This window comes from Eptatretus burgeri, chromosome 2 (genome assembly GCF_056783735.1).
Source record: "Eptatretus burgeri isolate ZD-2024b chromosome 2, Ebu_testis_v1, whole genome shotgun sequence".
In the NCBI taxonomy this organism is placed as follows: domain Eukaryota; kingdom Metazoa; phylum Chordata; class Myxini; order Myxiniformes; family Myxinidae; genus Eptatretus; species Eptatretus burgeri.
The window spans coordinates 22,954,079-22,965,962 of NC_140962.1; the positions used below are offsets into that span (position 1 = coordinate 22,954,079).

Genomic DNA, 11,884 nt, shown 5'->3' on the forward strand with positions numbered 1-11,884 from the left:
GTGCTGGTGTATGATCCATCGGTAGTAACAGCTTTACAACAGAATAAGATTGTTTATAACCATCTTCCTCTGTATTTAAAACGTGCTACACGGAAACCTTAAAGCAGCCAATGATAAGTGAAGAAGTACAGACACATCGGTTATTTAAACTCAGATTAATCAAGCCCTTTACAAGTGTTTGCCAACCGCACGTTCCGCACGCACGCACGCACGCACGCACGCACCGTGACATGGCGTTACTATCACCATATGCTGAGACATTGAACCTATTGAGAACTGCTTGGTTGTTATTTATATACAGGTACATAGATTAAAGGTTATTTTGTTTCATACACAGGAAGTGCTGGACATGTTGCAAGGAGGAGAATTTGAACAACTATTCACTGCAGATCAGCTGGCTCTGGAGCGTGCCACAGCTCACATTTTCAATAACTTTCGTACGTCTGCACGTCCACACGTCGTTTGTCGTGTTTGCCTTCTGGTTCCTTCATTTGTTCATTGTTTGTTTGCATTTATTTCATTGACTGATTAGTTATTTAATTCTGTCTTTTTTTCTGGTGTACATTATAATATGCGAACCATTAGTATGTTATTCTCACCCTCCCCAATGCCCCTTTCGAGCAGAGGAGGAGGAAGTCACGTTTCCACCCACTTACCGCTACGAACGTGGAACTCGTGACAACTACGTCTATCAGAAGTTCAAGACATCTGGTGTATGGTGCAATTAGTTATAATGTTGCTTGTTCTTTAATGCAATCTCATGAACTGCCATAATATCATTAAGTCCGAAAATACATGGCTGTCATGATCTATTAACTTTGACGAAACCTATTTGGCTAGCATAACCTATTAACTCTGAGAAAATAGCCTTACTCAATACATTTTAGGCCATCCAAATGGATTTTTGCTTTCTCAGTGGAGTGTGGGTAAAAAAAAAAAAAAAACAATTCCCCAAGGGCATCAATCTTGTCTGGATCCAGTTTCATCACCTCTTTCTTGTTTCCTTATTTTCACTGCTCTCTCCAATTATCAAGGAAATAATCAATTACTCCATTACATTGTCTGAACTTTCATCATTTAAACAGACCGTAACCAATTCCCGTTCGAAGAAGCCTTCACCGGATACAAATGATCCTCAAAATTGCGGACCTGTGCCTCATTTACCTTTCGTCTTCAAGATTCTAAAATGTGTTATTGCCGTTCAGCTTCTGAAGTATTTTTGAACCAAGCAACATTCCAGTCTACTTTTGATCAGTTACATCCCACTGAGACGACTCTCCTGAAGGTTACAAATAATATTTAGTACAAAGCAGACCAAGGAAAAGGTACAATTCTAATGGTTGTCAAACTTTCAAATGCTTTAAACATAGTTGAACAAAATGTATGAGTTTTAAAGCCTCGTGTTGGCTTTGTGGTTATGATGGCTGACTTGGGATCCAAGGGTCCTGAGTTTGAGCCCTTTTGGCTGCTGAATTAACAAACAGTTGGGGTTGACTCAGCCTGCCATCCTTCCAAGGCTGGTGAAATGAACACCAGTGCACTGGTAATAGGGGCACTGCATCGGCAGCAGAGCTGTGCCCCTTACCAATGATGCAACCAGCAGCCTCAAGGTTACGAGAGAGAGAGAGAGAGAGAGAGAGAGAGAGAGAGAGAGAGAGAGAGAGAGAGAGAGAGAGAGAGAGAGAGAGAGAGAGAGAGAGAGAGAGAGAGAGTATGTGTGTGATATATATATATATATATATATATATATATATAAATATATATATATAATGTATATATATAATATATATATATATATATATAAAGTATATACATATATAAATATATATATATATATATATATATATATATATATATATATATATATATACTCCACCGGTCAAGAAGTTTTAGAACACCCCCATTTTTCAGTTTTTACTGAAATTTAAGCAGTTCAAGTCCAATGAATAACCTGAAATGGTACAAAGCTAAGCAGTAAACTGCCAGAGGTTAAAAAATAAGTTTAGGTTACCAAAAACTGAAAAATAATGTAAATTTCATAGTTGCTAAAAAGGGCCCTTTTCAGGGAACAAGTAATGGGTTAGCAACTGCAGATGTTCTACAGCAATGGAAGTAAATTAGGCCTTGAAAGTTGATGAAAACAATTCCTACAGGTGTCTCAAATTTTGTTGATTTAGTTACAAACCCTCTGTCTGTATAAAAGCAGTGTTGGGACAGACTGTGTTGCTACACCCGCTGAAGCATTATTTGGACAATATTGCACTGCAGGAAGTAGTATATTACTATCATAATGGCGAGAAAAAGACAATCAACAAAGGAAGACAGAAAGACCATTATAACCCTTAAAACTGTAGGTCTTTCCTTTAGAGAAATTGTAAAAAGCCAAGGTGTCAGTGAGTATAGTTTCCTGCACCATCAAAAGGTACCTGGAAACTGAAGGAAACTCTGACAGGAAGAGGTCTGGCAGACCCAAAGCCACAACACAATCAGAAGACAAGTTTCTGAGAGTCAACAGCTTGCGTGATTGGCGGCTCACAGGGCAGCAGCTTCAAGCACAGTTTAACACTGGTCGAAGTAAGGAAGTCTCAGTTTCAACTGTGAAGAGAAGACTTCGAGCTGCAGGTTTGACAGGTCGAGTGGCAGGAAGAAAGCCATTGCTGAGATGGCAAAATAGGAAAAAGAGGCTTGCCTGGGCCATGAAGCACCGCCAGTGGACTACTGAAAACTGGAAGAAGGTCTTATGGACCGATGAATCAAAATTTGAAATATTCGGTTCATCACGCAGGGTTTTTGTACACCGTCCAGTAGGCGGAAGGATTGGTCCTCAGTGTGTGACACCAACTGCCAAACATGGAGGAGGAAGGGTGATGATCTCGGGCTCTTTTGCTGGATCCAGTTGGCGACTTGCACAGAGTGACTGGCACCCTGAACCAAAAGGGCTACCACAGCATTTTGCAGTGTCATGCAATACCCTCTGGTCTATGCCTAGTTGGTCAGGGGTTCATCCTACAGCAAGATAACGACCCAAAACATACCTCCAGGCCATGTCAGAACTACCTTAGAAGAAAAGAACAAGATGGTAGGCTTCAAATCATGGAATGTCCTGCACAGTCTCCAGACTTAAACCCCATCGAGCTGGTTTGGAATGAACTGGACAGAAGGATGAAAGCAAAGCAAAGCAACCGACAAGTGCAACACATTTGTGGGAACTTCTGCAACAGTGTTGGGAAGAATTTTCCAAACAATATTTGATTTCCATTGTAGAAAGATTGCCACGAGTATTTTCGGCTGTTATATCTGCAAAAGGAGGCTACTTTGATGAGTCAAAAATTTAGATTAAATTTTGTTCAACAAAACGATTCCGTGATTTATTTTTTTATCTGCAATTGTTTATTTGTTCTATGCTTTAATTTCAGAGTACATTGAAACATTAAACTGCTTAAATTTCAGTAAAAACTGGAAAAATGGGGATGTTCTGAAACTTTTGAGCGGTAGAGTATATTACTTTTTATCTTCCATCCTGTTTTTGCATCTGTGGGCCTGCTCTTGAATGGTTTAAATCTTATCTTAGATTTAAACATAAAGAATGGCCTGCGTACATCAACGTTAAACGTTATTGGCTATTCATCAGGCTGGCTTCTGATGAATGGCCAATAACATTTAAAGTTTCTCTGTTCGTGTTCTCCAGGGATCTGCTTCTTTGGCATTTTTACAAAATGTTAATATCCGTTTTTATTGCTTCACTGATGACACCCAGATCTATACAATTTTTTTTTAATACAAGATTTAAGGCTCTAACCATTTTTTGACCATAAAACCCTGATCTCTTCAACAACTCTCTCTCTCTCCCTATCTTCATCTGTTTTTATAGGTTCAACCCCATATTGTGAAACTTTGGGTCTCGATGTCACTCTGGACGAATCTCTTCCCTACATTCCACATATCGACAAAAAATATTTGAAATGTTTTCTTCCATTCACATTATATTGCCAAAATCCACACCTGGATGACTGCAACTCATTGTTAGCAGTCTTACCTGCCTTTTCTCTCATGTAATTACAATATATCCGGAATATTGCAGCAAGGCTGGTATTTCAGGCTTGTAAATTTGATCACAATGTTCCTTTCCTAGAAACACCACTGGCTCCAAGTACGCCAATGTATGTATTTTAATCTATTGCTGATAATCTCTAAAGTCAAAAATCAATTTGTCCCTGCCTATATTTCTAACCTAACGTCATCTTTCACCTCTGCAAGAAAGTTACGGTTTAACAACGGGAATCTCCTGGTAGTTTGATGCACTCGGTTAAAGACTTTTGATTATTGAACATTTATAAGATATGCCCCTCAACTGTGGAAACCCATGTCGTTTTAACTTTCACAAAACCTCATCAATTAAGTTACTCTTTCGTATTAACATTTTTTTAACCTCTATTATTCAAAAAGTACTTTGAGATTCTAGAATTAAATGAAAATTGCTCTACAAGACACCGATTGATTGATTCATGGAGATCGAATACAAAGACAAGTTGATCACTGAATGTTACTTCAAGGGAGAGCGGTTTGACATAGGAAGGATGACATTTCCAGGTAATTTAAAACGACTTAAAGTTGATCTCTCACATCTCGCTCACAAAGCGGTCTCGATGAATATTCTTCACACATTCTTCCTCGGCCACTCGTGGGCGTAGTTCTACAGTTTTCTTCACAATGTCAAGTTTGATTTCGGTAGAGGCTAAAATAATGAGAAATCGGCGATCATTGAAAAGTTAATTCCAGGAATATCTGTTGACGAGTTGTTGTTTAGACCTTCAAAATGGAGAGCTGGATCAAAGTGAAAACTTCATTTTATCTGCGGAATAACTGGAGCAGCCATTTGGAATACCTTCCTGCAATCCAAAGAAATGGCAAAGTTTTGGTGCAATTTCCAACTCAAAAGTTATCAGATATCATTCCAATATTTGGATGCTCTTTCAAATTTAGAATAAAGCCAAAAGACTGTAAAAAATGTGTCTACTTGTGGCAATGTGCAAAAAATGCATTTGTCCTGCTTCAGGCCTGGAAGACCTCACATCTCACTGTTATGTTCATGATATTTGCTGATTCCAAAGACCTCTTAAAATCATAATTTATTGAAAAAGTTAGAACTGAGAATTATAAGTTATTAAAACTCCATTTCAATTTTCATGTCTTTCGAAAAGTAATGAGTTTTGTTCTACTGAAGGTATTGTTTCATTGATGCTGGTACTTTCATTCTCGGATCTGCACATTTATTGCCCTTGTCTAACTCCCCCACCTCCCCCACCCTCAACCCACTGATGACGATTGTCCTGAATTTGTAATATTACATTGGAGCAGCACAATTTGCATTAATATCCTCCAATTCCTGGGCGAGTAATGTCAATTTCCAAAATACTTGATGGAAACAAAATCATGATTATCTGTATTTTATTTCTGACCTCTAATACATTTTGTTTTTAATCTAATTTGCATTACAGACATATCCAAAAAATAATTATTTAGTTTTCGGGTTTGTTGCACGACTAATGTTGGTCTCTTTGCACATATTTCTGCTGTTAACAATTAGATCTCATCAAGAAAAACACTTTGTGGAATATACAAATGAAATTTGTTCATCAGATAACATGGCCAGCAATACAGTTGTTTTGAGTGAAGATGAACTCGGGGAACCTATTCACGTTATTAATTTGATTACATAACTGAATCTTTAAAAAAAAAATCTTATCTGGGATAGAGAAATCTACAATTGCTATAAACAAATCAGTTATTTATAACAGATTATGAGAAGAATTAGATTCAGTAGTGTTGTGGCGAAAATGTCGACTGTGAATCTAGTATGACAATTATGACAAGACAAGTATGACAAATTATGACAAGTCAAGTTCAATTATGACCCGGCTGAGTCATACAAAAGACTTTCCAAATCACACATGCTGCTTCCTCGCTTGATGCTCAGCATTTAAAGGATATAGCATGGATAGAGCATGGATCAGCATTTAGAGTATAGAGCACTGACACATGTATTTCTTGCCCTGCATGCTAAACATCAGGATCACAGTTTATAGCAGGGTCAATAATCAAATCCAGGCTAGACAGCTCAGAGGCAAGGACGTATAACCATAAGCTATTTGGACAGCCCCATTGGATTGCTTTAGATTGAATCATTAAAAAAAACATTTTCAGCGATAAGACATATCGTATCTGGTGTAGTTATATGTATGCCTGGTGTTGGCTTAATGGTTAGGGTGGTGGGCTTGGGATCCGAGGGTTCTGTAGTTCAAATCCCCCTTGGCTGTTGAATACCAGGTCAGGTTGACTCAAGCTGTCATCCTTCTGAGGTTGGCAAAAGGAGCACCAGATTGCTGGGATGATTGAGCCATTTGAGTATCTTGTGTTGGAGGGGTGGCCCTTCCAGGATTGTGCCCAATCGCCCAGGAGACTGCTTTGGCAGCACCAATGCTCTGTGCAGAGTATGGTCTTGATGGATGGATAGTGATATTAATTGCCTCCAACTTTGCCATGACTCAAAATGTCACAACCTTGCAAACTACATGTTAACTTTCCTGAGACAATAAGGTGTTGCAGACCACATGTCATTTAACCACAGATTTGCTGCATCTTGACATTTGCTTTTGAATTGCAATTTTGTTTTTTTATCCTGTTGACTTATTGTAACTATTATTATTGCAGATTCGCATTAATGTTCCATCCTGGTGTGATCGAGTCCTGTGGAAGTCTTACCCAGAGGTCCACATTGCTTGCACATCCTATGGTATGGCGAGTTGATGATCACTGATGCAGCCACTGGTTCCTGTTCTTATGAGTCCCCTACCGGTTTCACCGGAGGAGACTACAGGATTGCTCTCCGTCTCACCGTCTATCCATCCCATCCGTCCCATCTGTGTTTTTTTTTTCAAATTTTTCCCATACCTTTTCACATATTCAACTGAAACTTGGTATGTAGCTCTATTATGATGTTACAGAACAAGCTATAGTTTCATTGCGTTTTATAAATTTTTCAGTTATGCCCTTTTTTGGATGAGAAAAGATCACATCGGTAGGGGACATGTATTGCAAAGCAATTCTTGCTCTTGTTATTCTTGCTGAGAGTAAGGTAGGGTAAGATAGCTCATTGGTCCTGGTTATATATTCAGTATCCTCAGTGGCTGATGGTACAGTGAGCAATTTCAAATGAAAAATGTTCAGTTTACTGGACAAAACATTGAAGAGGATAGATAAGTTTATATGGATGGGGGAGGGGATCTTGCCAATTTTACTCTATTTTCAGATGTAGATCTCAATATATTGGATTTTGAGTCATCTGAGCTGTCATTTGGAGTGATTTAAATTGAGGCCTTTTGCACGAGCTATTTATTATGGTTAAAGCATTGTGTGCAGTATGAAACCTGACTGGCTGCTGTGTGTTTCCAGGTTGTCCTGATGACATCTTAACCAGTGACCATTCTCCTGTGTTTGCTACATTTGATGTCGCTGTCACTTCCCAATTTGTCTCGAAGAAAGGTAGCAGCAGGCTGAATACAAGTATCGTATAATGGGGCCATATATACCCACACATGGCATATCCACTTCCGAGGAAGAGGAGGGAGGGGAATTCAGATAATTTGGGTGATGTGTGCACAAAATTGGGAGAGAAGGCAATGGATGGGTTTTTTATGTTTTGAGGGATATATATATATATATATATATATATATATATATATATATATATATATATATATATATATATATATATATATATATATATATATATATATATATATATATATATATTTTTTCTTGTATATTATTCTTCCAATTCAAATGGTGTCTTCAAAACCCTGAGGCTTCATATACACTGAGCACAAACACAAAATGTAGAATGTACTTTGAACATTCCAGGGTACCAGGTTGTCAAAATAGGATCATGGTAGAACTGTCAATAAATATACCACCATGGTCATAAAAATGTACAAAGACAAAGAAAAAGTCAGGGTGGGATTTTTAAGAGAGGCTAAATGACAAAGATAGGTGTGGAGACATTTCAATACAGTCAAACAAAGACTGCACATAAACACCAAGCATCTTAAGAATGGAACCTGGATTCTGAAGTCATGAGGGAAGTGAGAATTAAATCCATGCTATGCAAATGAAAACTTCTTATAGGCGATACACAACCCAGTCATCAATTGCTCAAAAAAGCAAAGTAGAAATTAAAAGGGAGAAGTCCTAGAAATGCAAGAAAGAAGACTTCTCTTTCTTTTTGCTTTAGAAGCATGCACACATTTAAAAGCATTATTAATTCATTAAATTTGTTAACTCTTTCACAAAACATGAGGGATTATGAAATACGGCATTTATTCAAGTGACAAGAGAGGTCACCCAATCAAGATCAGGTTATTTAGACTTCAGTATCAGTGTTATATTTGAACCTACTCATGATGATCCAATGTTGGTGCATCATGACCTCGAACGAGAGAGGGGCGGACCTTGGATTGTGCATGCGTGTTTAACTGGAAGACGACGCGAGGTCCCAGAAGGCCCTGTTATTTATTTTTTATTTTTTTATTTTTTATGTGAAGTTAATAAAAAAAATTGAACGCTTCTATTGTGACGTTGACCTTGCACATGTGAAAATAGTGTAGTCCCGCAAACTTCGGGGAAAGTGACACAGGGATGTGTAACACATAAGGATACAACAAGCTGTTAGGGTTAGGGTTGATGAACTGGCCGGCACAGGCCTTGCAGCACAGCAGCTGCAGACGATCCAGCCGGCACAGGCCTTGCAGCACAGCAGCTGCAGATGAACTTGGCCGGCCTCCGCCTTGAAGCAAAACACGGCCAGCCGATGAAGTTGGCCAGCCTTTGCCGTTCAATGGAGGTTGGTGGAGGGAGTGCGGTGGTGCTGGCCACTTGGAAGGCGGGCTCGGACCTACCTACCTGTCTCCCTCCCAACCTATCGCCTTTGCCTGTCACTGTACATACCCACTCCCTTAATTTGTCAAACCCCAATTTAGCCCCAACTTATTATTATTTTTTTTTTTACTTTTATGTTTACTTCCCCTCTATAAATCGTCCCCTAACCCCCTTCATCGTCCTTGTTCGGCTAACCTATTCTGTCATCTAGCCTACTCCCAACCCCTACGTTCCCTTCCCAGAGGGGAACAAGGGAGAGCTAACGTCCTGTGTCGAGGCCCAACGAAGCCTCAGAATGGCCTCCCCAGAGTTCGGCGATCTTTAACCAAAGTGGGTCCAGCGGCCCACAACGACAGCGAGGGGATGGATGGTGCGGAGGGGTACATCTCCTAATCTACCCTAACCATTTAACTGTTAAACTACCCCGGGGCTTTCAACAAGTGCCTCTCGCTTAAACTATTGGTTCTAACAACCCAGATTCCCGTCGCCTGTGTTGGTGTCCTCACAATTTCGGGCCTCGCCCCCCAATTTTCTCTCCGTGCCCTCACACGGTCTCCTGGCTGGGACACGTGGCTCCCTCCGGCAGGCACGACCCTCTGCCGAATCTCCCGCTATGGCACCCCCGGGCACTACACTGCCTCCGAGCCTACCAGCTCCCTAACACCGAGGAGTGCCCCCCATGGCACCTCCCCTGAAACGCACACGTGGCAGGCCGGCCTCCCGGGCCCCTTTCCGAGGGTCACCCGTGCCCACAACACTGCCCACGCGGCTAATGGCGCCCCGGGCCCCCGCACCAAGCAGGCGCACCCGTGCCCACTACTCTATCCCGGCCCCCCATGGGCCCATGGCCTACCGCGGCCGACTAGCCTGGTGCCCGGGGTACCCACTCAGCGATACTCACCTTTCGCAGCCACGCTCCCAAGCCCGTCAACAGGGCTCCTGCACCCCTCCAAATGGGTCTCGAGCCTACTTTCCCACCAACAACAAAACGACCTCCATTTTTCAATTTGACTAACCCAGCTAACTCAATCTACACTGACCCCGGGGTCCCTTGGGCGGGAGTCACTCCTCCCCCCAATCACTCATCGCACCATGCATTCCCCATTCGCTCCATACACACAGACCCGCTGGCCTCACTCACTCAACATGTCTCCACAACTCACCAACAACTCTTCAACACACACACCGCTGAACTCTGCCATCCTTCTATCTGCATCCCCTAACTAACTCGTGCTCCCACGTCGTCCCTTATACTACAGCACGTTCCTTTTAACACTACGTAGCTAAGCTACGTCCCCTCTACACATTCACTGTCTGTCACTGTCTCCAAATAAATCATTTTATTTCCCAACCTAAATCTGGCTACAATCCCTCTAACTAATCCATTCCACGGACTCCATGAGGACTTACCCCTGCCCCATGGAGTCGGTCTAACTAAGCTAACCCTTCCCCCTAACTAGTTTCCATCCTGTGCCCAGGTAAGGGGGTCTTTCACCCCTTGCCCAGGAATCCTGTACACCCGAAAGTGAGGCTTCCTTTTTTTTTTTTTTTCATGCGCAGCACCTGCGCGGCAACTCAGAGCTCGCGCACTTTGCACCTGCCCGTGACGTCATGCAGCTGCACGTGTTCCTCGTCCCTCCTTGGACGGGACCATCCGGCAGAGATACCCCTCCTGCCGGATTCCAACCCCACGTGCAGCCATGACGTCACCGTGCGCATAAAAAAAAAAACAAGCCCCACGTCTCGAGGGGTTCCCCACGCGAACACATGTGCTTTGCCCGTTGGAGCTTAACACACACGATCGCGTGGAGAACCCGTCCGGTCCAAATCCATTTACCTGCCTAAACTTTGTCCGTCCGCGGGATCGGCAAATCCACCGCTGGCGTTTCCGGACCGGGACTTCACTCTCGCAAGCGAGCACGTGGTGGTCTCGTGCGTTGCACAGCACGGACCGCGTGCTCACTGCTGGGTGAACCCGGCACGGTCCCCGAAACAACTACAGCCGCTACTCGGCTTTCTCTCCTCTGTCGCCGTCTCCGTCTCCATTCCACACACGCATACCTGCGTGTTACGACGCACACAGTCCACTCCATCAAATTCACACGGGGAGACGCGGCTGCGTGCTCCCGCATGCCAACCGACATCTCCCTCACATACCGCTCTCTCACACACACGGTCTCCCTTGCAAACAGCGACCTTGCACACGGCCGTTCACTCACACGTGCGGGGGCACTCACCCGCGGTGCCTCACTCGCACTCCGTGCCTCATCCACACACGCGGGGGCACTCAACCGCGGTGCCTCATCCACACACGGTGCCTCACCCACACACGCGGGGGCACTAACCCGCGGTGCCTCGCTCGCACTCCGTGCCTCATCCACACACGCGGGGGCACTCAACCGCGGTGCCTCATCCACACACTGTGCCTCACCCACACACGCGGGGGCACTAACCCGCGGTGCCTCACTCACACTGGCCGTTTCATCCACACACGCGGGGGCACTCAACCGCGGTGCCTCATCCACACACGGTGCCTCACCCACACACGCGGGGGCACTAACCCGCGGTGCCTCACTCACACTGGCCGTTTCATCCACACACGCGGGGGCACTCACCCGCGGTGCCTCACTCATACTGGCCGTTTCACTCACACACACGGGGGCACTCACCCGCGGTGCCTCACTCACACTGGCCGTTTCACTCACACACACGAGGGCACTCACCCGCGGTTCCTCATCCATACTCCGTGCCTCACTCACACTCCGTGCCTCACTCATACACGCGGGGACACTCACACACGCGGTCTCTTCCACACACGGGGACGCACTCACACCTTGCACCACACACACAGGGACAACCACACTGGGGATTCGTGTCCCCACAAGGGTCTCCGGGGCCTCTATACCCCCCAAGCTCTCAGTGCACCTGTCCACAGCACTCCTCCCCTCGA

At 43.6% G+C, this 11,884-nt stretch overlaps 1 protein-coding gene across 1 annotated transcript in view; it reads left to right on the top strand.

The window, feature by feature from the left end:
• LOC147031592 (phosphatidylinositol 3,4,5-trisphosphate 5-phosphatase 2A-like) overlaps positions 1–11,884 on the top strand; it is a 138,025-nt gene that overhangs the window by 103,162 nt on the left and 22,979 nt on the right. The window contains exons 17-20 of the mRNA XM_085865643.1: positions 338–437; positions 625–713; positions 6,712–6,793; positions 7,453–7,542. Coding sequence (XP_085721769.1) covers positions 338–437; positions 625–713; positions 6,712–6,793; positions 7,453–7,542 — 361 coding nt within the window. The remainder of the gene's footprint in view (positions 1–337; positions 438–624; positions 714–6,711; positions 6,794–7,452; positions 7,543–11,884) is intronic.